At 47.8% G+C, this 27,611-nt stretch overlaps 1 protein-coding gene across 1 annotated transcript; it reads right to left on the reverse strand.

Moving 5' to 3' along the window:
• Positions 1 to 328: 328 nt before the first annotated feature.
• On the reverse strand, positions 329 to 27,596 carry LOC140223432 (uncharacterized). Its single transcript, XM_072295273.1, has 2 exons — positions 26,475 to 27,596; positions 329 to 859 (listed from the first exon to the last, which is right to left on the reverse strand). The coding sequence occupies exons 1-2, from the start codon at positions 27,594 to 27,596 to the stop codon at positions 329 to 331; spliced, it is 1,653 nt and encodes a 550-aa protein (XP_072151374.1).
• Between the last annotated feature and the right edge of the window lie 15 nt (positions 27,597 to 27,611).

Genomic DNA, 27,611 nt, shown 5'->3' on the forward strand with positions numbered 1-27,611 from the left:
TCCTTGTTGATGTAGAAGTATCAGTACTCTTAGTTATAAGAGTTATGTTAGTTGATCATGTCGTGGATGCCTCTTCTTTATTTTTGTATCATGATAGAGGCATTCCCCAAGTTTATTTTGGTAACATGAGAGGCATGCACCTACTATATCAAACTCAACCCAGTTCGTATGAATTAAGTAATTTTTATGTATGGGAGCTCTATCTTGTCTGGTTTAGCATTTGATAAAGTTCATCACCAATGTAGGCGTCATCAGAATCATCTTCGTCTTAATGTTTTCCAGAAATCAAATGGACATTAGTTCACGAAGTAAACTTTGCAAGTCCAAATTACACAAAGAAAATATCTTCGTCTTCTCCAGGTATATTGACTGGAGCAACAACTCCATCACCAATGTAGGCGTCATCAAAATCATCTTCGTCTTCTGGTATTTCCGCATGATCCGTTTCAGGCATGGGCACAACCTTTTGAAGTACAGATGCATCACTTAATAACCCTTGCACGTCTTGCCTAATCCAGTTTGTCAAAGCCTCCTGATGGTCCTCAACATTCATTTGTTCCACTTCTGTGATAACCAAGTCCACATTTGTATCACCAACACTGTCCTCTACTTTCGGCATGGCAAACAGGGTCCTAGGTTTCATTTTGAGGACACCGCACCATTTAGTACCTTTCTTCCCACCTTTCACATAACACACTTGCTCCGCTTGTGCTGCCAGGATGTATGGATCATCTGAGTAGCGAAACTGAGTGGTATCAATATCAATAATCCCAAATTTATCTTGACTATACCCTCTGGATTTGCTCTTATTTGGTGCAGGAACATCATACCAGTCACACTCGAACAATGTGACTTCATGCTGTTTAGCAAATTAAAGGGTGATGATTTTTTTAATCACTCCATACCATTCCATGCCATCATTGCCCTTGACGACAACACCACTGTTCTGTGTTGATAGATTTTTCTCTACATCTGATGTCCGGAAGAAAATACCCATTGATGGAACACCTGCTCCTCACAGTAACTATTTGTTCTGGACCACGAGATAGAGAGTAAATCATTTCATCTGCTTTTCCCTCTGGATGTAGGTTCCTGATCTACACTCAGAAAATTTTGGAAGATATGTTACGAACATATATAATCAAGTGTGATGAATAATATTGAACAGAAATATATATGACTCACTTTACGCTCGAACCAATGTACAAATTGAGCCTTGTGCCTGCTATGAACATTATGCGTGTCGGTTTTCCACAATTCGTTTATGTGCAAACTAATGAAACAATAATCTTATGTCAGTTTGATATTGAACACAATATAAAAAAATAGGATTACATGAAGCTTACTTTATCCATGGAGTGGCCTCGTCACAGTTGGATATTATGTAGTACCTCATCCTGCACAAGTCAGCAGGAGAAGGTATCTCCATATTGTGCCTATGATGACTAGCTACCTTTCTTTCTAGTGAAGTCCATGCTCGCAAATACACTTAGACCAGCAGGTGGTTCACTAACAGTGCTCCTTTCTTGTCGCTCTGGCCGATTCAGCTTTGTACTAACACCTTCAAAGAACTGAGAACAGAATGTAAGGCACTCCTCCGAGATGAACCCCTCTGCTATTGAACCCTCTTGGTACGCTTTGTTCCTCACATAGCCTTTGAGGGTACGTAGGTACCTCTCAACTGGGTACATCCATCTATAGGAAATAGGGCCCCCGAGTTCTGCCTCCCAAGCAATATGAACAGGTAAGTGCATCATGATATCAAAAAATGCTGGAGGGAATATCATCTCAAGCCTACAAAGGGTCTCTGCAATCGATTTGGTAAGTTCTTTCATCTCGGTTTCCTCAAGCTCCTTTGAACATACCGAACTAAAAAACCTGCAGAGCTCGATCAATGGGATCACTACTTGCTCAGGCAATATTTGGCGCACCATCAAGGGTAAAAGTTTTTGTAATAAAACATGGTATTCATGACTTTTAAGTCCATCAACCTTAAAACCATTGACATCAACACATCTCTTGATATTTGAGGCACAAGCATAAGGCATCTTAACACATTCAAGAAAATTGCACAGAATTTCCTTCTGGTCATCACCTAACTTGTACAACACTGGTGGCAAAGCGTATTTTCCTTTATCGTTCGACTTGTTCCTCCACCACCTGTGGTCCGTAGGCAAGAAACGACAATGGCCCATATAGCAATGCTTTGAACTATATTTTAGCCACAAGTAATCGGTATCCTTGTGATAATAAGGACAAGCAAACCTGCCTTTGTGCTCCAACCAGACAACATCGCATATGCAGAAAAATCATTAATTGTCCGAAGTTGCATTGCATGTAGAGTAAAATTTTCCTTTTTTTTCCGCATCCCAAGTATCAACTCCATTGTCCCATAACTCTTTAAGCTCATCGATCAGAAGCTGCAAATATACATCAATGTTAATTCCTGGAGATTTAGGCCCAGGAATTAGCATCGACATCATCCAATAGGATTGTTTGAAGCACAACCAAGGAGGCAGGTTATAAGGAATCAGGATCACTGGCCATGTAGTGTAAGTCACATTCAACATACCAAATGGATTGAAGCCATCCGATGCAAATCCCAGCATAACATTACGTGGATCACTTGCAAATGCAGTATACTTGGCATCTACGTGCCTCCATGCCTTTGAGTTAGCTGGGTGCCGCACTTTACCATCGTCAACCAATTCTTCCTTGTGCCAACGCATATGCGCCGATGTTGTCTCGTTCATATATAATCTCTGCAGTCGAGGAATAAGTGGAAAATACCTCAGTATCTTATGAGGTAAGAGCTTCTTATTTACTCCACCAGTGCCGTCACCACCACACTCTAAATATGTATCTTTCACATTTTGGACATGCGTTCAGCATGTCGTACTCTTCTCCACGGAATAACACACATTCATTAACACAAGCATGAATCTTTTGGTAGTCCAATCCAAGGTCTCGAACTACCTTTTGAACTTTGTCCAGGCTATCTGGGACACAATGGTCCTTGGGGAGCACATGGCAGAATAATAACAGTACTTGCTCTAGAGCATTGTTGCAAATACCGAACATGCACTTAATCTGATATAGCCTCACAGTAAAAGATATTTGGGTAGCCTCCTCACAACCTGGGTACAGTTCTTTCCTAGCTTCTTCCATTAACTTGAAAAATTTTCTTGCTGACTCATTTGGCTCCTGATCACCTCTAATTTCACCATGCATGGCACCACTAATTAGCGATGAAAGCAGTTCAGTGGATGACACGCAATCATCATGATCACCTTCTTCACCTTCACAAATGTCCCAATCATCATCGTTCATAACAACATGTTTAGCAGATCTGCCAGTATGATGCTGTTTTATGTAATGTGGATCGAACCCTCTGGTATTCAAGTGCAACTCAACAACTTCTTTATTTTGATATGCCATGCGACGACATCGTCTACATGGATAGGGCACAGTCTGTCCTGGTAAGGAGTCAGCATCAAAGGTATCTTCAATGAATTTAGCAACACCGTTTTGCCACGCAGCATCTGTACGTGACAATTCCATCCAACTACGATCCTCATGTTCATGTGTCATATTGCAAAAAACCCAACTAATAATATTTTAAGCTCAGGCTTGTAGTATAATACTATACAAATCCTGAATAACCTGCAAAAAATATAGGTTACTCCATCGGTATTATTACTATCAACTAGTATTATAAAAATTGAATGAATATATGTACTAATAATTGAATAACTCAAGTTTTTCAGCATACACATTAATTAATTAATTAATTGCGATAGGTCCGGATCGATTTTATACCTTGCATTGAGAGGATGGAATCTGACAAGGCCCGTGTCATCCCATGCGTCAAGAGATCATAGAGGACTAACAAGGGGAGCCTTCAATTCCTTGGCACTAGGCAACTGGCGAGCTAGGGATTGGAAGACGACGTACGGCAGGCAGCGACCGCGCGACGAAGGGGAGGAGTAGTGCGAAGAAGGAGGGGAGGCGACGAGAATGTGGGGGACTAACAAGGGGACTCTTCCTTGGCACATGGCAACTCACGAGCTAGGGAAGACGACGGCAGGCGGCGGTCGCGCGGCATCATCACGCGAGGAGAAGCGGAGGAGAGGAGTCGTGCGAAGAAGGAGGGGAGGCGATGCTACGACAACATAGACCAGGATTAGGCCTCTCAGCCCGTGAAAGAAAGGCCTGCCATATGTGTGGGCCAAAATAAAGGCCCACGAACATAACCAAGCTGGCGGCACCCACAAACTCATCTATTGCAACCATGCGTTCCCCTATATTGCAACGACTATATATTATTGCAATAGCACCTCCTGTATAGCAATGGTTTTAGTATTTGTTGCTATAACCAAGATTTCTTTTGCAACAATACCATTTTCGTTGCTATATCTAATACTAGTTGCAACGATTCATATTAGCATTGCAATATCTAAGACTCATTTGCAGCATTGTATATTTTTGTTGCAATAACCGAGATTTCTTTTGCAACTACACTATTTTCGTTGTAATAACCAAGATATCTTTTGCAACAACACCGAGTTCGTTGCTATATCTAAGACTCTTTTGCAACGCACGATAGTACTTATCGCACCGTTTTATAATCGTTGCAATATGGACAACTAATTGCCACCACTATAAAATAACGTGGCAACACGTTGCTGCAATTACAACCAACAAATATTCGTTGCGATATAGCGTGCTTATTGCAACGACTAAGTTGTTGTCGCAACGCTACACAAATAGTGGCAATATGACACCCCTATTGCAACCAAAACGGACTATTGTCATAATAACCCCTATGTATTGCAACGAAAGTCGCCTGTTGCAAAAAAAGTTGGTCGCATTAGTGATAAAACCTTGTAGTGAATAAAGAAAAAAATGTAATTACATCACTCACAAAAAGATACATCACTCACAAAAAAGATACATCATATTTATTACATTAACTCACTCCTCATTTATTAAAAGTTCACAGGCCCCGGCCAACACATGAAGCACAACATCAACAATACCTTTGGCCATAGCTCGTAACTCTTCATCGGAAGGCATGCGCCCTGCACCCGAAGGGGAAAAAGGGAGCATCAGAGTTCTATTCAAATGAAGCGTATGTTGAATTCTCCACTTGTATATTATCTACATCATCTGGACACGAAGGCTTTTTATAAATATATTCAAGGAGGCCTATGACCCCCTCATCCAAGGGTTGAGGCTTCAAATCCAGCAGACTGGTATTAAAAGCACTATAGGGATCCGAGGTTATCCTCTCTATGCGCCGCATGGCGCATGTCGCAGAACGAAAACGAAGGGTGTTAAAACACCTAATGAGATCACTAGAAAATCGAGAGAAAAAAGATTTGGCCTCATAGTTATGTTCCTCGTATTTGCGAATCTTGTAAGACCAGAAGCCATCAAAGGAAGCACTGAGATGGCGAGCGTGCAATTTTTCCCAAATGCCAGAGGACATGAAGTAGTTATCATAATGTAGCATGATGGGAACCACACCTTCGGTAACCTGCGCAGGATCCGATGAGGGGACCTGTGCAGCAACTAGCTTAAGTTAGTTACATCACTTTACACATAAATTGTTCAGAAGGCACTCTCAGCTGTCAAAAGGCATCACACCTCCGGATGGGGCTCAATAGCAGTAGAAGCACCACTTGAAGTAGTGGTCGCTGCAGCGGCGGATCAAGGATCAATATCAACAGGCTTCAGAGGGTCCACAACAGGGGCAACTAGCATTTTGGGGGGAGCTGAGGGAGTCACATTAGGATCCACAACATCGGATGATGGGGCTTTAGTGACCTCGGCAACTTCTTGTTCGTTGCGTGATGAAGGCCCAGTAGTTATAGGCACATCAATGGATGGGGGCGCAGGCAACGTGGTTGCGTTTTCAGGTTCTTGAAGCTTCTGAATCCAGTTATCTTCAAGTCCCTCGGAGGTCAAGGCACCAACACGTTCAGCACATTTCATTTGAAGGTAGGCAGAAAGATCTGCATGGAGACGAGGCTGCAGCTACACAAAACACGAAATATAAGAATTTAAGAATATGAAGAACAATAGAGAAATCTAGTTAACAACATGACAAAGCAACCCTAATTAGAAAGATGCTCAATTTCTTCGTGAGTCAACTGGCCACCCCTCCTGTTGAAGAAATTCATCATAAAGTTCTTGGAGATATTTTTTGGAAGAACGGGCAAGTGATCGGTAGAAAGCTCCATGTCCGAAGGCCACACATGGGACGCTTTACCAAGAAGACGGACATAATTCTTACTCAGCGACTTTTCTGATGAAGAAGCATCTGCAGGGAACAATGAGCACACAGAATGTGCAAGGGCTCGGACACCGTCGACAGCGCCAAGCTCATTGTACATATTCCTAGTTTTGCATAGCGGTTCCACGCAGACGCTAACCCAATCATAGAATTGAAGAATGGAGCAAAATTAAAGAGGAGGGAGTCCAATTAAAGATTTCCAGGACTCGAATTATGTCATCACGCAAGCCCTCGGCACCCTTGACGTGAGAAGTGTGGTACTTAGAATTTCTCTAAAGGTGTAACATTCGTAAAATTTACTAACTCAAATCACCCGCTAAAAATTATTTTAAAAATCTTTCAACCGTTGAGCTCCCGAAAATCTTTCCCTTCCCGGTGACCCCGCCATCCCGGCACCCAACGTCGACAGTCATCTTTCTCTCCCTCCACAAATTTCGCCACGTGCCCGCCAAAATCCGTCGCGCGTGCCCGACCGATTCCGTATTTTTCGCCGACTTCCCCTCTCTTTCCTTTTCCCTTTTTCCTTTTTCCTTTTTCCCCTTCGTTTTTCCCCTTTTCTTTTTCTTCTTCTTCTTCCTTCTCTTTCTTCCTTCTTCCTCCTTTCTCGTTCTCTCTTTCCTCTCCTTCTTTCCTGGCGTGCGCGCTCCCTTCCTTCTGGCGCCTAGCGCCTGGCCCGCCCGCGCCTGGCACCGCTCGCTTGGCCGCCCCCTGCCGCACGCCACCCCAGCACCGCGCGTGCCCGCTCACCCCGCCCCACGCGCCAGCCACCACACGTCACCCCCTTCCTCGGTGCGCCTCCCCACGCCGGTCGTCGCCCCTGTGCTCCTCGCCAACCGAGTCCAGCCCCTTCACACGGAGCTCCGCTCCGGCACGCCACCGGCCGAGATTCCCGGCCACCATTGAAAGCTCGCCGGCCACCGGCCCCTACCACTCGACGCAACCCCCTCCCACCTCCTATAAAAGGGGTCGAGCCCCTGCCGCTCCCCTCCACACCCACTAGCGCTGCCTCCCCCTAGCGCCGCCCCTCCTCCAGTACACCGCCTGCCTCGCCAGAACTCCGGCCCCCCTCCCAACGCCAGCCCCCTCACTTCCCGTCGCTGATTCGCCAAGGTGAGGGCCAAAATGGAGTCCCCACAGCCTCCTCCACCTTTCCCCACCGCCAATCCTCACCGTCGGTGAGCTTAGGCCATCCGCCCACCACTGGGGCGCCCTCCCTAATCTCCCTGTGTCTCTACCGAACCAAGGAAGAAGAAAGCCCCCCAATTTCGATCTAACCCCCTCCTTTTCCATATTCACAAACCAGCCCTCCCACCTCTTTCAAAGTTCTCTCGTGGATATGCCCTTCCACCTTCCAAAAATATTCGCAAATATGTCCCTTGTTCTCGTAGTTTAGTCCTAAACCTTGTTTTAAGCCCCTAACACCCCGTTAACTTGTCATTTCATGCGCCAAACTTCCTCCAATTGATCCTAAATTCGACCACAGCATCCTCCAATATACCTCCACCGAGGCATCTCCAAATTTCATGAAAATTCTCATTCCTTCTATTTTCCATTCGCATTCTCTATTCGAAGCTCAACAGGTTAAACTTTAATTTTCTATTATTTATTGTGTGCTCGATTGTGTGTGCCGTAGATCGCGGAGCACCCGAGGAGGAGCACGAGGAGGAGTTTGACCATGAGCCTGAGCTCAAAGACCAGCACCTTGAGCAGGAACTCCCGGAAGGCTTTGAGGATGGCAAGTCCAATCTCACCCCTTTGATGCATATTTATCCTAATTTTTCAAACACAACCTATTGGCCTATTTTATAAATTGCATATTGTTTTACCGCTGAAACATGGTTGGATAGTCACTCCTTGATTGCTATGATTATTCCTTGATTGTCCTATAATTATCTCTAAATATGATTTGCTCTATTTGGATGATAATTACTGCTAGAATGCTTAGGACCTTGTTACTTAATTCAGTCATGACTGCAATTTGTTTCATCAAAGAATAAATGTGTGAGTGTTCTTAAAAGGGAAAATGGGTTTTCGGAAATAAAGGAAAGAAATGCTTAGATGAGATGGATGGGTGTTTCTTGTGTGAATACCAATAAGTTGGGCTCGTACCTTAGTGGTTGAGCAGGGTTGGGAGATATCCATCTTGTCACAAATTAAGGACCGAGTTGATGTGTCATCTTGCCTAACCCAACCATCGTGCAACCACTCAACCGTTGTATGCGGCAACGGCTTAGCATAAATCCCACTAGCTAGTCTGTTAGTCATCAGGAGAGCTAGTGAGCAACGGGAGACCATGGAGAAGAAGTAAGATCTTTGTAACTTAGGTCCTGGTTAAGACCTCATTGGTAGGTCATTAACCCCTCGGTTGTTTCCGTGTTGGCTGGTCAGGCTTAGCTAAGGTGGGTAATGGCTTTGATAGGATCTGCACTGACACTAAGGTGACCGCGCTGCGGTACCCGACTTGTGGGAAAAGTGTACAACCTCTGCAGAGTTAAAACCTATCCCAGTAGCCGTGTCCACGGTACTGGGCGAGTTAAGGCTTGGTCACATAACTAGTACTTGGAGATGGATAATTTTCATGACGTGTGTTGGATTTTGGAAGTGTCCGACAGTTGTGCCGTGAGCTATCGCGGACGGGGAGTATGGTTGCGTTAAAACTTGGATCCTTTGCATAGGATCAACCCCAATTATTGATTCGGTTACCAAACAAATGTTTGTGAAAACCTTTTCAGAAATGAACCCTTGCATGTGTTAAAATCTAGCTTTATTGCAAATAATCCTTAGCCTTATCCTTGATATAACCTGTGCATATTCTTGATTGTATCCCCCTCAGTGGATGGGATTGGACTTGTTGAGTACTTTTGTACTCACTCTTGTTTTGTTGCTCCAGAGGAAGACCCGGACTTCATCGCCGAGGATTTCGAGTAGGAGGTCGCTTCTACACCCAACGCTGCCTGTGGTGTTGGCCTTTGCAGAATGCTTCCGCTGCCACGTAGTCCCGAGTGCTGTCTCTTGACAGTAGCTTGGCTCGCCGCTATTATTTATTTGCTTATCATTTTGGTGTGGCTTTCGCGCCCACTCCCTTGGGAGTTGTATAGTTTTTGAACCATCTGTTGAATAAATGTGTTATCAGCCTCCTGGAACTAATATTTGTATCATATTTAGTCTCTACTTATGTGGGGATGCTTCAAAAGGTCTCTAGTTCTCTCCGCTAAGTCTTTCGCCAGCGCCTCGAGGTTCTTCTTCATGACATCACAAGACGAAAAAGCATAGTTAATCTTCTCCTGCAGAGTTTTGATCCCATCTTGAGCCTTGGCAATTTCTTCATCAGCTTTAACTTTATTAGCTGACAGCTACTCGTTGAGATCTTCTCTAAAGCCAAATGGGTTTCCAATTCAGCAACGCGATGCTTGGTGCACGGCAACCTCAGCAGACGAGATGGAATTTTCCTTTTCTTTGGCAATCTTGCAAGAGATACATCGAGCAGCAGTAAAACTCTTTAGGGAAAGCTCCCCGCAAGCACCAACCATTGTTTCCAAATCCAAATTACCAAATCTATCTTCCTCATGAGGAAAGCAAAAACTATCTCTGACCTCAGCAAGAAACTGTCATTCGTGACCACCACTCCGAAGGGACAAGAAATCAATCATTTTACAACCAATAAGCCTAGCATCATTTAGCACGCTGATACAAAGAGCGGCCTCTTTCGGGTCTTCCTGGGTGACCAAGAAACCACTACTATCAGGCTCCACTTCATCTTCAGAATCATTGTTGCCTGAGGCGGCCGCCGAAGGAGTAGCAGAATGATGAGTCCCCGAGGAAGATGATGAGGCAGACGACTCTGAGGTAGTAGAAGAATCTTTCTCTACACCACGAGGGCTAAGATCAACATATTTGGATGGAGCGCATTCAGCTATAAAGGAATCAATATGTAATGACCTAGATTAAATAAGCCGAGTTTTAAATCTTAAGACAAGTCCCCTAGTCTGGTCAACTCAGCCTCCTTTGGAAATTCCGGCTGAGTGTGAAAATCGGCCCAACCTGGCACCTTAGAGCGGGTTTATCTTTGGAAAGTTGAACAGAGCATCAAGAAATCCCTTTGTAAAAGTTGGAGAACTAAGTTTCTACAACAACTTTGTTAATTGGACCTTGGTCCAATTCACCTCCGAAGTTTCCCGAATCAGCAGCTCAAGTCAGCGCAGAACCCTGAAAACCAGCCAAGCTACTGTTTTTCCTCTAAGTCCTGAAGACAGGCGTTCCTCCAAACTTTGGAGCTTTGCATCTCCAAATCCACCATGTTTTTGAACTCGGTATTTTTGCAAAAGTTGGACCTTGGTCTGTGTGCTATAACTCTTGTAAAGAAAGTCAACATGGTGCGGTTTGGAAATTGGGAGATCCAGAGGTTTGAAGATGGGCCTAGCGAGGGATCTCACAGATCCGTCGGCCAGACAGTGCCAGAGCGCGCATGCGCCGCGCTCCAAAGCGTCGCCGCCACGTGGCGTGGCCTCACCAGCGAGCGCCGCCTCGCCTAGTTGCCAGCCGCGACAAGATGGAGCAGCGCGCCTCTTTCCCAGTCTCGCACAGAAGCGCCCTGCAGGCCCCTCAGCCCTGTCTCGTCCCGCCCGAGGCCTCGCCTCCCGTGCGCATCCGCCCACCCAGATCCTCGGCCACATGCCCCAACGCCTTCCGGCCCTCCTGTCATACCCCGGCCGCGCTACCCGCGCGCGCGTCCCGCGACGCTGCCGCCTCCGCCAACCGCCGTGCAGGCAGTGATAGCTCCTCCGCCGCCCCGCCAGTAGCGTGCTCCGACAGAGCCACTAGTCCCACGCATGCTCGCGTCACACCGCTCGCCCTGTCACCTCGCCTACAGCATCCTTGCCTGCAGTGCCCTTCCCTCCCTCCTGTCCGCCAATGGTGCCGCCGCCATGGATGGCCGCAACCACACACGCGCACAGATCTAGCAGGGCAACCAGCTCCAAATCCTTGCTGCCCAACCAGGGCAAGATTGCGCCCGAGCTCGCCAATGGAGGCGTCGACCAATCGCCGCCGTGACAGAGCACTTCTTCTCCCTCGATCTTATCCTCGCGCCCGCTTGAGCTCGCTTCCTTCCTCCGAACTCCTCGCGCAGCTATAAAAGGGGTACCGAAGCTTCTTACTAGAGTTCCCTTCACTACCACCACCTTTGCCGCACTACTTGCTCTATTCTTCTCCACCGCACTAGCTGCCGCACACTCCTCTGCTTCGCACTCAAGCGCCGCCTGAGCTCTTTGTGGAGCTCCCCCTTCCGCCTAACACCGTGCCTTACCGACCCCACCAGCCGCTTCGCCATCCTTTCGCACAGCTCTAGAGCTTGCTTGTTGTCCACAAGAAGCACCACCGCCATCGGAGCACCGCTGGACCTCACCACCGCCCGAAGCTTACCGCCTTCCGCCATTCCACTTCGGCTTGTTTCTTCCCGACACCGAGACCTCGTCAGTGGGACCGGAGGTGAGCTGCTGACCCCTGTCCATCTCACCCGACCCTGTCCGCCTCGCCCAAGTGCTGTCTGTCTCGCCCGACCCTATCCGCCTCGCCCGAGTGCTGTCCGCCTCGCCCAAGTGTTGTCCGCCTCGTCCGAGGGCTCGGTTCTGTCTTTTCTTTTGACTGAGGGTATTTCTGTAAAATTTGGAGGACTCCTCTGTATTAAATCTGAGGATCCTGGTGTAGTTATTCCTTAAGTCTAAGGGGCAGATCATAAGTTGCCCCCGATCCGACTCTTTTAACTCGTTTGGAGTCAGCAGAAGCTTGGAATTTCATCTTAAATCGAGGAAAAATCAGAAAAATATGAAATCACTTGGGTTGGAATCCTCGTTCTAAGTAGAATCCAATAAAGTGGGTTTCGCACCTTTTCCTGTAGTTTTGCTATAGTTTTTGGGTTAAATCCTTGCAACCGCTGTTGAAATCACCGTCTAAGTGTCTCACCCTTGCACTGCATTTCGCGTAGAGCTGAGCCTCACAGACGACACCTACGAGCTTCACCCGGCACCAGAAGACGACGTTGTAGCTGAGCCGCCGCCTGCAGGAGTTGAGCCCGTGCACACCGAGGGCCAGTTCGCTACCGCCCCGCTTGAAGGCAAGCCCCAGAGCATAAATTCCTATGTTTTAATTACTTGCAATACATTGCTTGCCTTGTTTGTGCATCTACATTTTAGGAGTTGTTTGAAACTGTAGATGCATGACTTAGTTTCCCTTTGATGTGAACACTAGTACGATAGGCCGAGTAGTCGCAATGCTTAAACAGGACTCGGTAAAAGTCGAGTGATTTCCTGTCACTCGCGAGTTATGAGAGTTGCTTGCTCTCCTTTTTGTTAGAACTATAAGGACGATGGACAAGGCAGGGCTCAGTGAACTATTTTGGTGGTCGGTGGACGGCTCCGTCTGTCTACATGAAATTGGTTTAAGGTCGAAAGATCATGGTGTTCGTGATCAAGTGTTTGAAAGTACTACTAATCTCATACCTAGTATGGGATGGGGAAGCCTAGTACCTGATTGAACTGGGGCGTGGCTTATACCCCTGTTGTCCCTAGAACGAGGTTCCCATGGTGCATCATGTGGGTGCAAGTGCGGTCACAGTGCAGCAATAGGCTGGGACTGTGGAGCATTGCATGAAAAGGGAAGTTTGGACCTGACACGTGCCTGGGAATTGATGGGGATGGCTGACAAGTGAAGCGACCCTTCGAGGTGCGCGGATGTCGTGAGGTTAAGAAATTTGAATCGATTCGTCTGCCTCTCACAGTTTGGGACTGCTTGATCGTTATGCTACACTGAGTAAGATTGGAAGATGATGGTGATCTAAATATTGTTACTTGTTTAACTGCTTGGAAACCATTGCTTGTTTAGTATAGCTGCTAACTTAGATTGGTAAATGAACTTAGAACTGGAAGCTAAAATATTGAAAGTAAGGACCTAATGTAGTCGCTTTTGGCAAAATGACCCCTCAGCCAAAGAGCCTTGCATGTCTAGAAGCTGGTGGATTAGAACCATCCGTCGGTTAAGTCTTTTTGAGCATAGTTGCTCAGCCTTGCTTGTGGCACATCTTTAAGGTGATGTTGAAGCCCCTGAGCTTGCTGCTTGTGGCACTTGGCCTCCCTAGCTTCCTCCTGGGTGGACGGTCGAGTGGGATCCCATCTCGGACGGCGAGGATGGGACTCATTGATGTCATGATCGGCCTCATCGTGACATCCGACCTCGGCGCTAGCTTCCGTTTGTTTACTTCCGCTGCTTAAGAACCCTGCAAACTTGTTTAAATTTCGAATCTGTGTTGAAATAAATTAATGTACTCGTTTAATTTGGATGATCTATTGTATTCTCTGGAACCACTCACCTTCGTGTGAGCTATGCTTTCTCGGTCCTGTGTAGTGGTTTATCGGATGAAATCCGACGGACTGCCGAGTTAACTTGATTAAAGCACATGATCGCATGTCAGGTGACTTAATTGTGTTTTAGCTGAGTTAATTAGGGCGGTTCCACCACACAATATTCACTTCATCTTCCTCATCACTCTCTGGCTAGAGGGGGCTCAACAGAATGAAGAGAGACTCTGTGGGAGAGGATGCCCTAGCATCAGCCAGTGGCGTAGAAGGATGAACTTGATGGGGCTAGGCAACAATAGCACCACTGCCAGGACGAGGATGACTTGAATGCCCAACTTCTTCACCACTACTCCCCTCGAGCACATGCTCGTCGGTACGAGCTTTCTTTGGTGCACGAGATGGTTTCGAGCTGGGGTGGCGACCCTTCTTCGTACGCTCAAGGTGCTTTGTAATTCCAAGTTTCTCTTTGACCATTAGGGGGGGTTGGGTTTGAAGCCTTGGCACCTTTAGCTGCCTTCTTCTGAGCTTTTTTCTCCAAATGCAAAATATTCTTCTTCGTCGCCTCGCAGACAGGAGCATTAATCTTAAAGAAGGAAAAAATACGGTTCCCCCAAAATCCACCAAACTTTTCCTACACTTCCTTGCATTCTGAAGGGGACTTCACCCCAAGAATGAAATCACCTCATTCCTCGGCCTTTACGGCATTTACCTATGCAAGAATAATGAATAGATAAGCAACAAAGTGTCGCAAAAACAATTAGACCCAAGTTTAAACAAAGGAACTCAATGTCTTGGGTGAATCTGAAGAATTTAGTCCAGTCAGGACAATGGTTAGGGCCATCAACTTTGGCCCAATTAGACTCAGGGATCTCCCAGCCGCCTTGGACAAGCCACACACCAACCATATGATACTCTTCAACAATGTCACGAGTGTTATACTTGCGAGCAAACAGATGAAGCATAGAGATAAATTCGTCCCCTTCGGAGCATGGAAGAAGATCAACTTTGTACTCTTTGTGCAGGGCAAGAATTGTCTTGGTAATAAGATGATGAGGATTGCCATTATTTTATGCTTCCACTTCATGACATAGCAAGTGCTGGTGCCAATCATTAGGCTACTTGTTACGATAGGCGGCTACAGGGGACACCACAACAGTGTGCTAAATGAAGTTGAGACATCCAAACTAAGCCTCCTTTCCAATAACAACGCCATAAACCCCACTTATTGATTCGGTTACCAAACAAATGCTTTGTGAAAACCTTTTCAGAAATGAACCCTCGCATGTGTTAAAATCTAGCTTTATTGCAAATAATCCTTAGCCTTATCCTTGATATAACCTGTGCATATTCTTGATTGTATCCCCCTCCATGGATGGGGTTGGACTTGTTGAGTGCTTTTGTACTCACCCTTATTTTGTTGCTCTAGAGGAAGACCCGGACTTCGTCGCTGAGGATTTCGAGTAGGAGGTTGCTTCCGCACCCAACGCTGCTTGTGGTGTTGGCCTTTGCAGAATGCTTCCGCTATCGTGTAGTCCCGAGTGCTATCTCTTGACAGTAGCTTGGCTCGCCACTGTTATTTATTTGCTTATCCTTTTGGCATGGCTTACGCGCCCACTCCCTCAGGAGTTGTACGGTTTTTGAACCATTTGTTGAATAAATATGTTATCAGCCTCTTGGAACTCATATTTGTATCACATTTAGCCTCTACTTATGTGGGGATGCTTCAGGTGGTATCAGAGGTGTCGTTGGCTGTAGGACACGACCATTAGGATCGGAAAAGCCTTTTTTGACAAAAATAAGTGATTTACAAAATTTCTTGCTTCCCCTGGTCAATTGCAAAACTGATTTACACCTCGATTCTTTCTAGATGGCCGAGGAACAATGGGTCAACAGCCACTGCTTGGAGGAGCCTGGTTTTCCTAGGTTGCTGTTCGCCTGCATGGACCGCCTCGGCACTTATGAGCGTTCGGAGTACACCAGCAGGGAGAACGAGGACCATGGGACCCTTCGATGTGAGATGATTATCTACGTTGGAAGGAGTAGCCGCTACCCTGACATCCAGCCATGGAATGTGACTGCCACCGGCTTTCGGCAGAAGGACACTTACCAAGTGGCAGCCCAGAAGGCTCTGCGTTTCCTGTGCTAGATTTATGAGAAGCACGGCCGCACTCCAATGAGATTTTACCCGCCTGTCAAGAAGAACCGCCCGGTCTGGCTGGCCCGGGTGAGGACTTTGGAGGGACGTGGACAGCGCGAGGATGACCCTACCGTGCTCCACATGGCTGCCTACCTTCTCACCTTGGATGAGCTGTCCGACGAGCAGGTTGCAAAGCTGAAGCAGCAAATTCGTAGAGCCGAGGACACAGAGGTAATGGTAAGGAGACTCCAGGTGAAGCTGGCAGCAGCCGAGGCACGAGCTGCGACCGCCCAAAGTAATGAGGCTATCACCATTGAGGCTCTTAAGGAGGCTGAGGATCGACACTCCCAGGAATTGAAGGAATGCCATCTCACGAATCGTGCAAGGAGGAGGATGCGGGTTTTTGAGGATGAGGAGGTCCCGATCCTGGATGGGACTCCCGTAGCCCAAGGACCTGGCAAGCGGAAGAACTCTAATGGTCCGCCAGCACCACCACCTACAGAGACTTTCGGGAGAGGCTCTGAAGTCATTAGGCCACCCTCGGTGGAGGAGGATGTGCTGGCACTCCTCATTCTGCTAGAGGACCACTTCGTTTAGGGTGAAGACTCGCCCCACGAGTAGGATGCCCAACCTAGAGTTGCACCCCAAGCAATGAAGCGGTCTAGAGTTTAGAGTTGTACCCTAGTTGTGTTGTTGTACCGGTTGTGTAGTGCGTGTTTTGGCCTCACCCCAAGTGTTGTAACTGCCCCGATAAAATAATAAAATTGTTTGTGCTTGTTGTTTGTTAGTCTATGTGCTTGTCGATAGGAGGTGGATTCTATCTTTTCGAAAATACAAATTAATTCACTAAGCATCACTTTAAGTCCAAATCCAAGTCTCATGAAATTTTGCTCAATCTGCAGATGCCTCCCAAGCGTGCTACCAGGACCTCTCCAAGTCAGGCCCATGCCACCCCCAGTGCAGAAAGACAGCTGGAAGGGCAAGGACCACCACCTGCAGTGCATCATGAGGAGCAGGAAGTGAGTCAGCCTGAAGGCAGAGGAGAAAGCCAGGTGGGAGCATAGCAACCACAACCCCCACCGGTCATTGATTTGGTCCAAGTGATGAACAACCAGACCCTTCTACTGGAAGCCTTGGCCAATGCCATCACTCGCCAGAGGCAACGCGGACAGAGCATGAATGAGAAGTTGGTGGACTTCCTCCGGACCAAGCCACCCACTTTTGGCGGGTTCGTCAACCCTCTGGATGCAGATGACTGGCTGCAAGTTATTCAGAGGAAGCTGGAGCCATTTGGATGTGAGGGCAGGGATAAGGTTCTGTTGGCTGCCCATTAGCTAACTGGGAGAACTCTAGCCTGGTGGGGGAATTACTGTGCAGCTACCTAGGATGCCTCCACTATCACCTGGGATGAGTTTGTGACAGCATTCTGCCACTATCACATTCCAGCGGCCACCATGAAGCGTAAGGAGGATGAGTTCCGTGAACTGCGCCAAGGCAACAAGTCCGTGGAGGAGTACACCTACCAGTTCATGGAGCTGGCCCGTTATGCTCCAGAGGAAGTGGACAAGGATAAGAAGAAGCAGGATATGTTCAAGAAGGGCTTGAATGCAGAGCTGAGGACCCTGCTTACTCCTCAGATTTACCCTAACTTCAAAACTTTGATGAACATGGCCATCCTGACCGAGAGAGCCAAAGCAGATGAGTGGAGGGACAACAAGCACCGGATCCTGGAAAGCAAGGCTGATGAGGACATAACCTGCTCGGATACAACCACATTAGTAACTTTTGATTCATAGGTGAAACAATTCTTTACCATGATTGTATTTGATACATTTGATGAATCGATCTTGCACCATGATGTGTGTTCGTTGTCAATTTCAGAAATACATACATGGATCAAAAATAGTGTTAAACACACATGGAAGGTATGGAGGACCAAAGAAGTAGATTGGGGGCCAAGTCTAAGTATTTCCAACGTCCTCCACCAGGCCACCACGTCACTTTTGGCCCAAGGAAAGAAAGAGATCCAATCCAACACGTTTTGGCGCTGGATTCGGACTGCAGCTCTACCCCAACTTGCAACGGCCGCCACGACCTCATCCGGACTCCGTTTTGGGCGTTCAAGTACTCCTTGGAATTCTTATGAAGTCTATTTTCATATGGATCCGGACTCATGTCCATATCTATTCTGAGGCGGCCGCAATCATCGAAATACTACCGAGAGGTTTTCTGTCCAGAGGTGCTACGTCGTCTTATTTTGGCCCAATGGGTCGTGTATCAACTTGGATCCATTAGGGACATGTTCTAGGGTTGGAGCACGACCCCAACACCCCCCTGGTCGTCCTCCTAGGTATTAATAAGGATTAGAGCTGCCACAAACAGATTGGGTTTTGTTTAGATCAAGTTTAGCTCTCGCTACTTGCCTGTAAGCGCGCGTGCTGGATCAGCCGCCCGTCTTGCTGTCTTCGGAACCCCACCTTATTGAGATTGAGTTGGAAACTTTCATCTTCATCTAGTAAATTCAGTACTTGTTATACTTGTTCTTGCTAGTTCTTCGATTGCTTGCAGGACGAGTGCCCTAGTGGCCGGGTGACGCGCTCCACAAGATCGCGGCAGCCATTGGAGGTGGTGTATCGGTTGCTAAGGCGCAGCTTGGAAGGCTGTAGTCGGGCCGTGAACGTCGTCTCCATCCACCAATCGAGTTATCTACACCTCTCATCGAAAGATCGGGAATCAACCCTAGCGGGTTCATATCAAAGGCCCACCAGTAGGACCGATTCCAGAAGCCAAGAAGCTTCAGCCACCTAGTACCCAGGTCCCAAGCTCCTATGCAGTACCGGACCAAGTCCCAAGCATCCGGTTCTCATCAACCTAGTACCCCATTTAGGAGCCAGAACCCTGTCAAGGCCCCACAGAATAGTGCCAGTCAAGTTACCGGGAACAGAAGGGCATGCTTTAACTGCCGTGAGCTAGGGCATTTCATCGCCAACTGCCCATATGCCAATAAGCCAGCATCTCAGCCTTCTCCAACTCTGTAAATGGACTGAGGGCAGCATTGTTAGGAGCTCACTGTGTTCCAGTCCATAGCAACAACAACCCCAGCAACAACAACAGCCAACAATGAGGCCGCTCTAGCTGTCATTTTGATGAGCCCGCGTCAACCATATCAGCGCGCAAGAGGCTCGAGAAGCTCAAGGCATGGTACTCGGTGAGTTCCTAGTCAGCTCAGTCTTGGCAACAATACTTTTTGATTCTGGAGCATCACATTCTTTTATATCATCAAGTTTTGTGGACAAGCACAACATACCTACAGTACTACTAAAGTTACCCCTACTAACCCAAATGCCTGGAGCTGACATTCAGTGTCAACTAGGTTGTTCCCGGGTAAGGATCAATTTAAGTGGGGTAGAATTCTTAGCAGACTTAGTGGTACTCAAGTCTAAAGGAATAGATGTGATCTTTGGAATGGATTGGTTAAGCCTACATGATGGTCAGATAGGGTGTGCAGATAAAATAGTACATCTAACCAATCCGGATGGTGTGCGAGTAACTTGTCACACTCGGGGAAGAGGACCAGACCCGATGATTTTTAGCATGGAGGCCAAAGCCATAGAAGAAGTCCCGATAGTTGGTGAATACCCTGATGTTTTTCTTAAAGAACTACCTGGAATGCCCCCAGACAGGGATATAGAGTTCGTAATCGACCTTATTCCTGGAACCTCCCCTATAGCTAAGAGACCCTATAGGATGGCAGCGTTCGAGTTGGCAGAACTGAAGAAACAGTTAGGGGAATTACAACGAAGTGGTTTCATTAGACCTAGCTCATCCCCATGGGGAGCCCCAGTACTCTTTGTCAAGAAGAAAGATGGGAGCATGAGGATGTGCATGGATTATCATGCACTAAATGAGGTCACGATCAAGAATAAGTATCCTGTCCCCAGAATAGATGATCTGTTTGATCAGCTGAAAGAAGCTAAGTATTTCTCCAAGATAGATTTGAGGTCAGGATACCATCAACTCAAGATTAAGGAAAGCGACATTCTGAAGATGGCCTTTGTCACCCTCTATGGACAATTTGAGTTCACCGTGATGTCTTTTGGGCTAACCAATGCACCTGCTTACTTCATGAATCTCATGAACAAGGTGTTTATGGATGAGTTAGATAAGTTTGTTGTAGTCTTTATCGAAGACATACTTATTTACTCCAAGAGTGTCCAAGAGCATAAACAACATCTACGGGTGGTGTTAGAGAAATTGAGAGCCCACTGACTCTATGCCAAATTCAGCAAGTGTGAGTTTTGGCTTGAGAAAGTGGCGTTCCTTGGCCATATTTTGACCGCAGAAGGAGTAGTAGTAGATCCTGAGAAAGTTAAGGCCGTTTTCAACTGGCAGCAACCCACCAATGTTAGTGAAATAAGAAGCTTTCTTGGTCTAGCTGGGTACTATCGAAGGTTTATTGAAGGATTTTCCAAGATAGCCCGGCCCATGACGGAGCTGCTCAGGAACGATAAGAAATTCATCTGGACAAAGTCATGTGAGAGAAGCTTCCAAGAACTGAATAAGAAATTGACGACCGCCCCATTGTTAACCTTGCCTGATATTCAGCGGAACTTCGTCGTTTATTGTGATGCATCCTGACAGGGATTAGGATGTGTCCTTATGCAGGATGGGAAAGTAGTGGCATATGCTTCTCTCCAGCTTAAGGCTCATGAGCAGAATAATCCAACCCATGATTTGGAATTTGCAACCGTAGTGCATGCTCTTAAGATTTGGAGGCACTATCTGATTGGGAATAAGTGTGAGATCTACACTAATCACAAGAGTCTAAAATATATCTTTATCCAACCAGACTTGAATTTAAGGCAAAGAAGGTGGTTAGAGTTGGTTAAGGATTATAATATGGAAATCCATTACCACCCCGGCAAGGCAAATGTGGTAGCTGATGCCTTAAGCAGCAAATCCTATGGACAACCCGGGCCTAGGGATACCCAGTTGCAGGAAGAAATGGCACGGTTAAATGTGCACATTGTTTCCCAACATACCAGCCGCAAGCTAAGTATTCAGCCCACTTTGGAGGACAAAATCCGGGAAGCCTAGGGTTCAGATCAAGACTTAGTGAGAATCCACAAGCAAACTAGAGAAAATAAAGCCCCAGATTTCAAAGTGGATGACAAAGGAACCTTGTGGTACAAGAATAGAATTTGTGTACCCAAGGAAGGTGATTTCCGTCAAACCATCATGGATGAAGCCCATAACTCGGCATACTCCATTCATCCAGGATCCACCAAAATGTATATGGACTTAAAGCAGAAGTACTGGTGGAATGGGATGAAAGCGGACATAGCCCAGTTCATCGCCCATTGTGATACTTGCCAAAGGGTCAAGGCCAAACATCAGAAGCCAGCAGGCTTACTGCAACCACTACCCATCCCGGTTTGGAAGTGGGATGAGATTGGTATGGATTTTGTGGTGGGTTTACCAAAGACTCAGAAAGGAAATGACTCCATATGGGTAATAGTGGACTGACTCACTAAAGTTGCTCACTACTTACTTGTACAGACCACTTATGGTTGAGAAAGACTAGCTCGGCTCTATGTGGATAACATAGTAACGCTGCATGGTGTGCCTAGTAGGATTGTTTCGGATAGAGGAACCCAATTTACCTCTAGGTTCTGGAGGTGTCTGCATAAAGCCATGGGCACCAAATTGGATTTCAGTTCGGCTTATCATCCACAGACCTATAGCCAAACAAAGAGATTAAATCAAATTATGGAAGATATGTTGAGAGCCTGTGTCCTTACTTATGGCAAGGACTGGGAACAGAGTTTGTCCTATGCAGAGTTTTCATGCAACAACAGTTTTCAAGCCAGTTTAGGCATGTCGCCATTTGACGCCCTCTACGGAAGGAAGTGCAGGACCCCTTTGATGTGGTCGAAAGTAGGAGAACGCACTTTAGTTGGACCCATCTTTATCAAAGAGGCACAAGACCGAGTGGCCGAAATTTGAGAGAAGCTGAAAGCAGCACAGTCCAGACAGAAGAGCAACTCAGACAAGAGGAGATGAGAATTGAGCTTCAATGAAGGAGATTTCATCTACCTCAAGGTCTCCCCGATTCGAGGTACTCGAAGGTTTCAAGTACAAGGGAAACTAGCCCCTCGGTATATTGGACTGTACCAGGTACTAAAAAGAGTTGGAGCTGTAGCATATCGTATCCAACTGCCCGAAGAAATGTCAGATATACACCCAGTATTTCATGTCTCCCAGCTAAGGAAATGCTTGAGAGTACCTGAAAAGCAAGTACCGGTAGAAACAATAGACTTGCAGAAGGATCTTCGGTATCAGGAGGTACCTGTCAAGATTTTAGACACTGTCACTAGAAGGACAAGGAATTTAGTGGTACGGATTTGCAGAGTCCAATGGAGTAGGCATGGTGAAGAAGCTACTTGGGAACACGAGGATGCATTGAAGAAGTAGTTTCCCCATCTTTTTAGGATTCAGCCGAATCTCGAGGACGAGATTCAATTTAAGTGGGGTAGGTTTGTAACATCCGTAAAATTTACTAACTCAAATCACCCGCTAAAAATTTGATTCAAAACCTTTCGACCATTGAGCTCCCAAAAATCTTTCCCTTCCTGGCGACCCCGCCGTCCCGGCACCCAACGCTGACAGTCATCTTTCTCTCCCTCTGCAAATTTCGCCGCGTGCCCACCAAAATCCGTCGTGCGTGCCTGATCGATTCTGCATTTTTCGCCGACTTCCCTTCTCTTTCCTTTTTCCGTTTTCCTTTTTCCTTCTTCCTTTTTCCCCTTCCTTTTTCCCCCTTTTCGTTTTCTTCTTTTTCTTTCTTCCCTTTCTTCCTTCTTCCTCCTTTCTCCTTCTCTCTTTCCTCTCCTTCCTTCCTAGCGTGCATGCTCCCTTCCTTCTGGCGCCTAGCGCCTGGCCCGCTCGCCTGGCCGCCCCGACCCCTACCGCACGCCACCTCGGCCCCGTGCGCGCCTGCTCGCCCTGCACCACGTGCCAGCCACCACACGTCGCCCCCTTCCCTGGCACACCTCCCCACATCGGTCGTCGCCCCTGTGCTCCTCGTCGACCGAGTCCGGCCCCTCCTTGCCCTCCACGTAGAGCTCCGCTCCAGCACACCACCGCCCGAGATTCCTGGCCACCATTGAAAGCTCGCCAGCCACCGGCCCCTGCCGCTCAACGCCACCCCCTCCTGCCACCTATAAAAGGGGCCGAGCCCCTACCGCTCCCCTCCATACCCACCAGCGCCGCCTCCCCCTAGCCCCGCCCCTCCTCCAGTACGCCGCCCGCCTCGCTGGAACTCCGGCCGCCTCTTCCCAACGCCGGGCCCCTCGCTTCCCGACACCAATTCACCAAGGTGAGGGCCAAAATGGAGTCCCCATGGCCTCCTCCACCTTTCCCCACCACCAATCCTTGCCGCCGGCGAGCCTAGGCCGGCCGCACGCCGCCGGGGCGCCCTCCCCAATCTCCCTGTGTCTCTACTGAACCAAGGAAGAAGAAAGCCCCCCAATTTCGATCTAACCCCCTCCTTTCCCATATTCACAAACCAGCCATCCCACCTCTCTCAAAGTTCTATCGCGGATATGCCCTTCCACCTTCTAGAAATATTCACGAATAGGTCCCTGGTTCTCGCAATTTAGTCCTAAACCTTGTTTTAAGCCCCTAACACTCCGTTAACTCATCATTTCATGCGCCAAACTTCCTCCAATTGATTCCAAATTTGACCACAGCATCCTCCAATATACCTCCACTGAGGCATCTCCAAATTTAATGAAAATACACATTCCTTCTATTTTCCGTTCGCATTCTCTGCTCGAAGGTCAACGGGTAAAACTTTAATTTTCTTTTATTTATTGTGTGCTCGATTGTGTGTGCGTAGATCACGGAGCACACGAGGAGGAGCACAAGGAGGAGTTTGACCGCGAGCCCGAGCTCGAAGACCAGCACCACGAGCAGGAACTCCCGGAAGGCTTTGAGGACGGCAAGTCCAATCTCACCCCTTTGATGCATATTTATCCTAATTTTTGAAACACAACCTATTGGCCTGTTTTATAAATTGCATATTGTTTTACCGCTGAAGCATGGTTGGATAGCCACCCCTTGATTGCTATGATTATTCCTTGATTGTCCTAAATTATCTCTAAGTATGATTTGCTCTGTTTGGATAATAATTCTTGCTAGAATGCTTAGGATCTTCTTACTCAATTCAGTCATGACTACAATGTGTTTCGTCAAAGAATAAATGTGTGAGTGTTCATAAAACGAAAAATGGGTTTTCAGAAATAAAGGAAAGAAATGCTTAGATGAGATGAATGGGTGTTTCTTGTGTGAAATACCAATATGTTGGGCTCGTACCTTAGTGGTTGAGCAGGGTTGAGAGATATCCATCTTGTCACAAATTAAGGACCGAGTTGATGTGTCATCTTGCCTAACCCAACCATCGTGCAACCACTCAACCGTTGTATGCGGCATCGTGTTGGGGGGGAATATTAACGACCTCATAATGCTCCTTAAACAAACAATCATAAAAGCCCGGGCCAACCTGCAGCGATAATGATCTCCACCGACCCGGCATGGGCAAGGAGCTTTCCACTCTGCCTCGCCTGACCCATGGTCCCGGGGTCGGACATGCCCGACCCCATGATGCGAGGCTCCGCCTTGCCTGACCCACGGTCCTGGGGTCGAATACGCCCGACCCCTCGCCGCCAGGCTCTGCCTCGCCCGACCCAGGGCACAGGGGGTCGGGCTCATCCAGGCCCACAGGACAAAGATCTGCCTCGGGCGCAAACCAGCAAACGAGGGTGCAGATATCGTGGGCCCCCACCAATCTCGCCATAAACGTACCTCGGCTCTGGCGCGCAAAAAGGCGCCCACGCTCCTCAACGTGACCCTCCACAGTACCCAAGCGGAACACTGTAGCCACGACCGCACAGGCTACAGCGGCCGCGGTCTCCCCTGTTCGCCGTAGGGCACTCATTACACGCGCCCCCCAGCACAGGAGGGAGTGCCGCCCAGTTTTGCGCTCTGTCCGGCGACAGAGACACGATGGCCGTGCCCCACGGTTAGCATGCAGGGCTACAGAGGTCAGCCGTCACCCACGACATGCACGGTTGTGGCGGTCGGACATCATCATCCTGCTTAGCGGCAACGGTCGTCCGGAGGATCGCCGACAGGATCCAACAACAGCCGCCCCCCTCCGACAGCCATGCTGACGGGAGACAAAGACCGAAGGGGAAAGCGGCGATGTGGGGACTCGGTCCTTTTCCCTGTATTTTACTTTACTTAGCTTATCTCTTTTACTTCTCCACACGCCTGGCTCACCTGTAATCCCTATACCCTCCTTGCGCTATAAAAGGAGAACCAAGGGGCCCGAGACAGGAGGAATCGGAAGCCAACAGAATCCACACCCTCTCCTCACGAGCATTAGTGCACACCCAAGAGACTTGGGACCAGCTCCCTCTCTTGCCTGTTTGTAACCCCTACTACAGACCCTGCGTGAGTAACACGAGCAGCTCCTCATACTGGACGTAGGGCTATTCCTGCCCGAACAAGTCTAACCCCGTGTCCTCTCAGGCCACCATCCGAAGCCTTACGCGCATAAAAGAAATTTACTTGTCGTAGTCTTGATCCGCTAATCTCGAAATGACAGTTGGCGCGCCAGGTAGGGGACCTTTGCGCGTACGTCACCGGCTTCGGATGGCCACCCGCGACACCAGCTTTGCTCCCGGCTCCCTCGTCCGCTTCAGGAGCTTGGACTTCCTCGCCACGAGGGAGGGAATCGAGCTGATCCCTCTCCTTGCCCTGTCTGCTCACCCCGTCACCTCCAGCTCCGCCGCCAGAAGGGTGGTGAGCCACTGGGCGCGCACCACAGGACCTCCTTCGGCGGAGTCGCCCCTTGGTATGCGCAACGCCGTGGTGACCTACGGGTGTCTCCTGGCGCGGTCCATGATTGTGCCACCCACGAACAACGAGTTCGTGGCATGGCGGGAACAACCTCCAACGCTGGCTCCAACAACGGGAGCCACCACCCCTCGCGCGAGTGCTTCATGGCCGACGCACTCCAAGGGGTCCAATGACAACGGTGCCAAAGGGAGGCAGCGCACTCCACCATCGCGTGCTGCAACCACAACCGGGGCTCTCGCCAGGGCTCTGGAGCGGCCACGTTTGCCAGAGGCGTGCGCGGCGCCCCACCAGGTGGTCGAGCGCCCCTGCAATGAAGACGGGGCACGACAACGGGCGCGCGACGTCCACCGGCGCACCTGCGAGGATGAGGATCGCCCTCAATTCTTCGCCCACGCTAGCTAGAACATCGCCGCTGCGGCGGCCCTGGTTCGACGACTCCCCGAGCCAGCGACACCCGAGGAGCGATGGGCCAACCAGGAGGTGTGCAACCTGCTGGAGTGCACTGCAGTCCAGCAGGCGGAGAGCTCAGCGTCCCGACGACGCGGGCACAACCAGAGGCGGGCGCAGGATCTGGACTATGGGTATTCAAAATTGGAGATGGCAAGAAAAAAAATTTGACAGAATTAAGTGGTAGCATCATTGATTAATAAAATTGATCACAAATTGAAATTGTCCAGCTACTAATGATCAACATATCAAAGTGGCAACATGTGAAATAAATAGAGGCTAAAACAGCAAAATGGTAACAAAGATTACAACTTACAAGCAGGACAACTTTCCGTTCTGCCATGCTTTCAAAATGAGCGATGATGTCCTTATCCTTAGCTTGCATGAAGAATTCCCTTTCAATCCATGTGACCAAGCAACCATTCAAATATTTCTGCCCCATCTTACTTCTTCTCTTGTTCTTTATCAAATTCATTATAGAAAAGACCCTCTCAACACCAGCCGTAGCAACAGGGAGAACTAGCACCAAATTGAGAAGTTTATAAACAATTTCATACCGAGAAACCTTTCCTTGTTTAACTAGCATCATAGACAACTCTGCTAGACTTCTCAAATTTTTGAAGTTTTCATCATTTCTGACATCATTGATATAGTGGTGCAACTGAAAATGAAGCTGGTGTATTTCTTGAAATTCAAAGTCATGTGGATAGAACCCAGCAAACTTAACCAAGTTCTCAACATTAAAAGCAGAAAAGGAATTGGCTGGACTGAATGATGCCATGCATCTAAGTAGCTCTGTGTTTACCTCATCAAACCTATTATTGAGCTCTTGAACTTTTCTATCAATGATACCCAAAAACATATCAGCATGAAACCGGTGATAATTAATAGCACCTCTGTAGAACTGCCTTGATCTTTGCATAGGAATATACTTCCCATTCATGTCAACAACTTTAACATTGTGCTTCTCACAAAGAGAAGTGACCTTGGTAAGGAATTCTTGCCATCCAGAATCTTGTCTCAAAACATCCAGTTCTACCTTTGTGAACTCTAGAAGATCCATTGCATTTACGATATCTTGCTCCCTCTTTTGCAAAGCATTGCACAAGTCATTTGTGTATCCAAATATTTCATTCATCAAGTGTAGCAGGAAAACAAACTCAAAGGACTTAAATACTGTGAGCATAGTTTGAGCTCCATTAGCCTCAGCCCCTTTACTTTCATTCCCAATCCTAAAGAGAACTTTCTTGATTGAAGGATACAAGAACATAACATGCATTACAGTTCTGTAGTGAGATCCCCATCGTGTATCACCTGGCCTTGCTAAGCCCATCTCTTGATTCAATCCTTGCCCGGTTTCAATTTCACCCAATTTCAATGCTTCAATCATGTATTCAGCTTGAGCAATGCGAAGCATGCGGATCTTTTTACAAGACATCCCTAGAACATTCAA

This window comes from Setaria viridis, chromosome 7, assembly GCF_005286985.2.
Source record: "Setaria viridis chromosome 7, Setaria_viridis_v4.0, whole genome shotgun sequence".
NCBI lineage: Eukaryota > Viridiplantae > Streptophyta > Magnoliopsida > Poales > Poaceae > Setaria > Setaria viridis.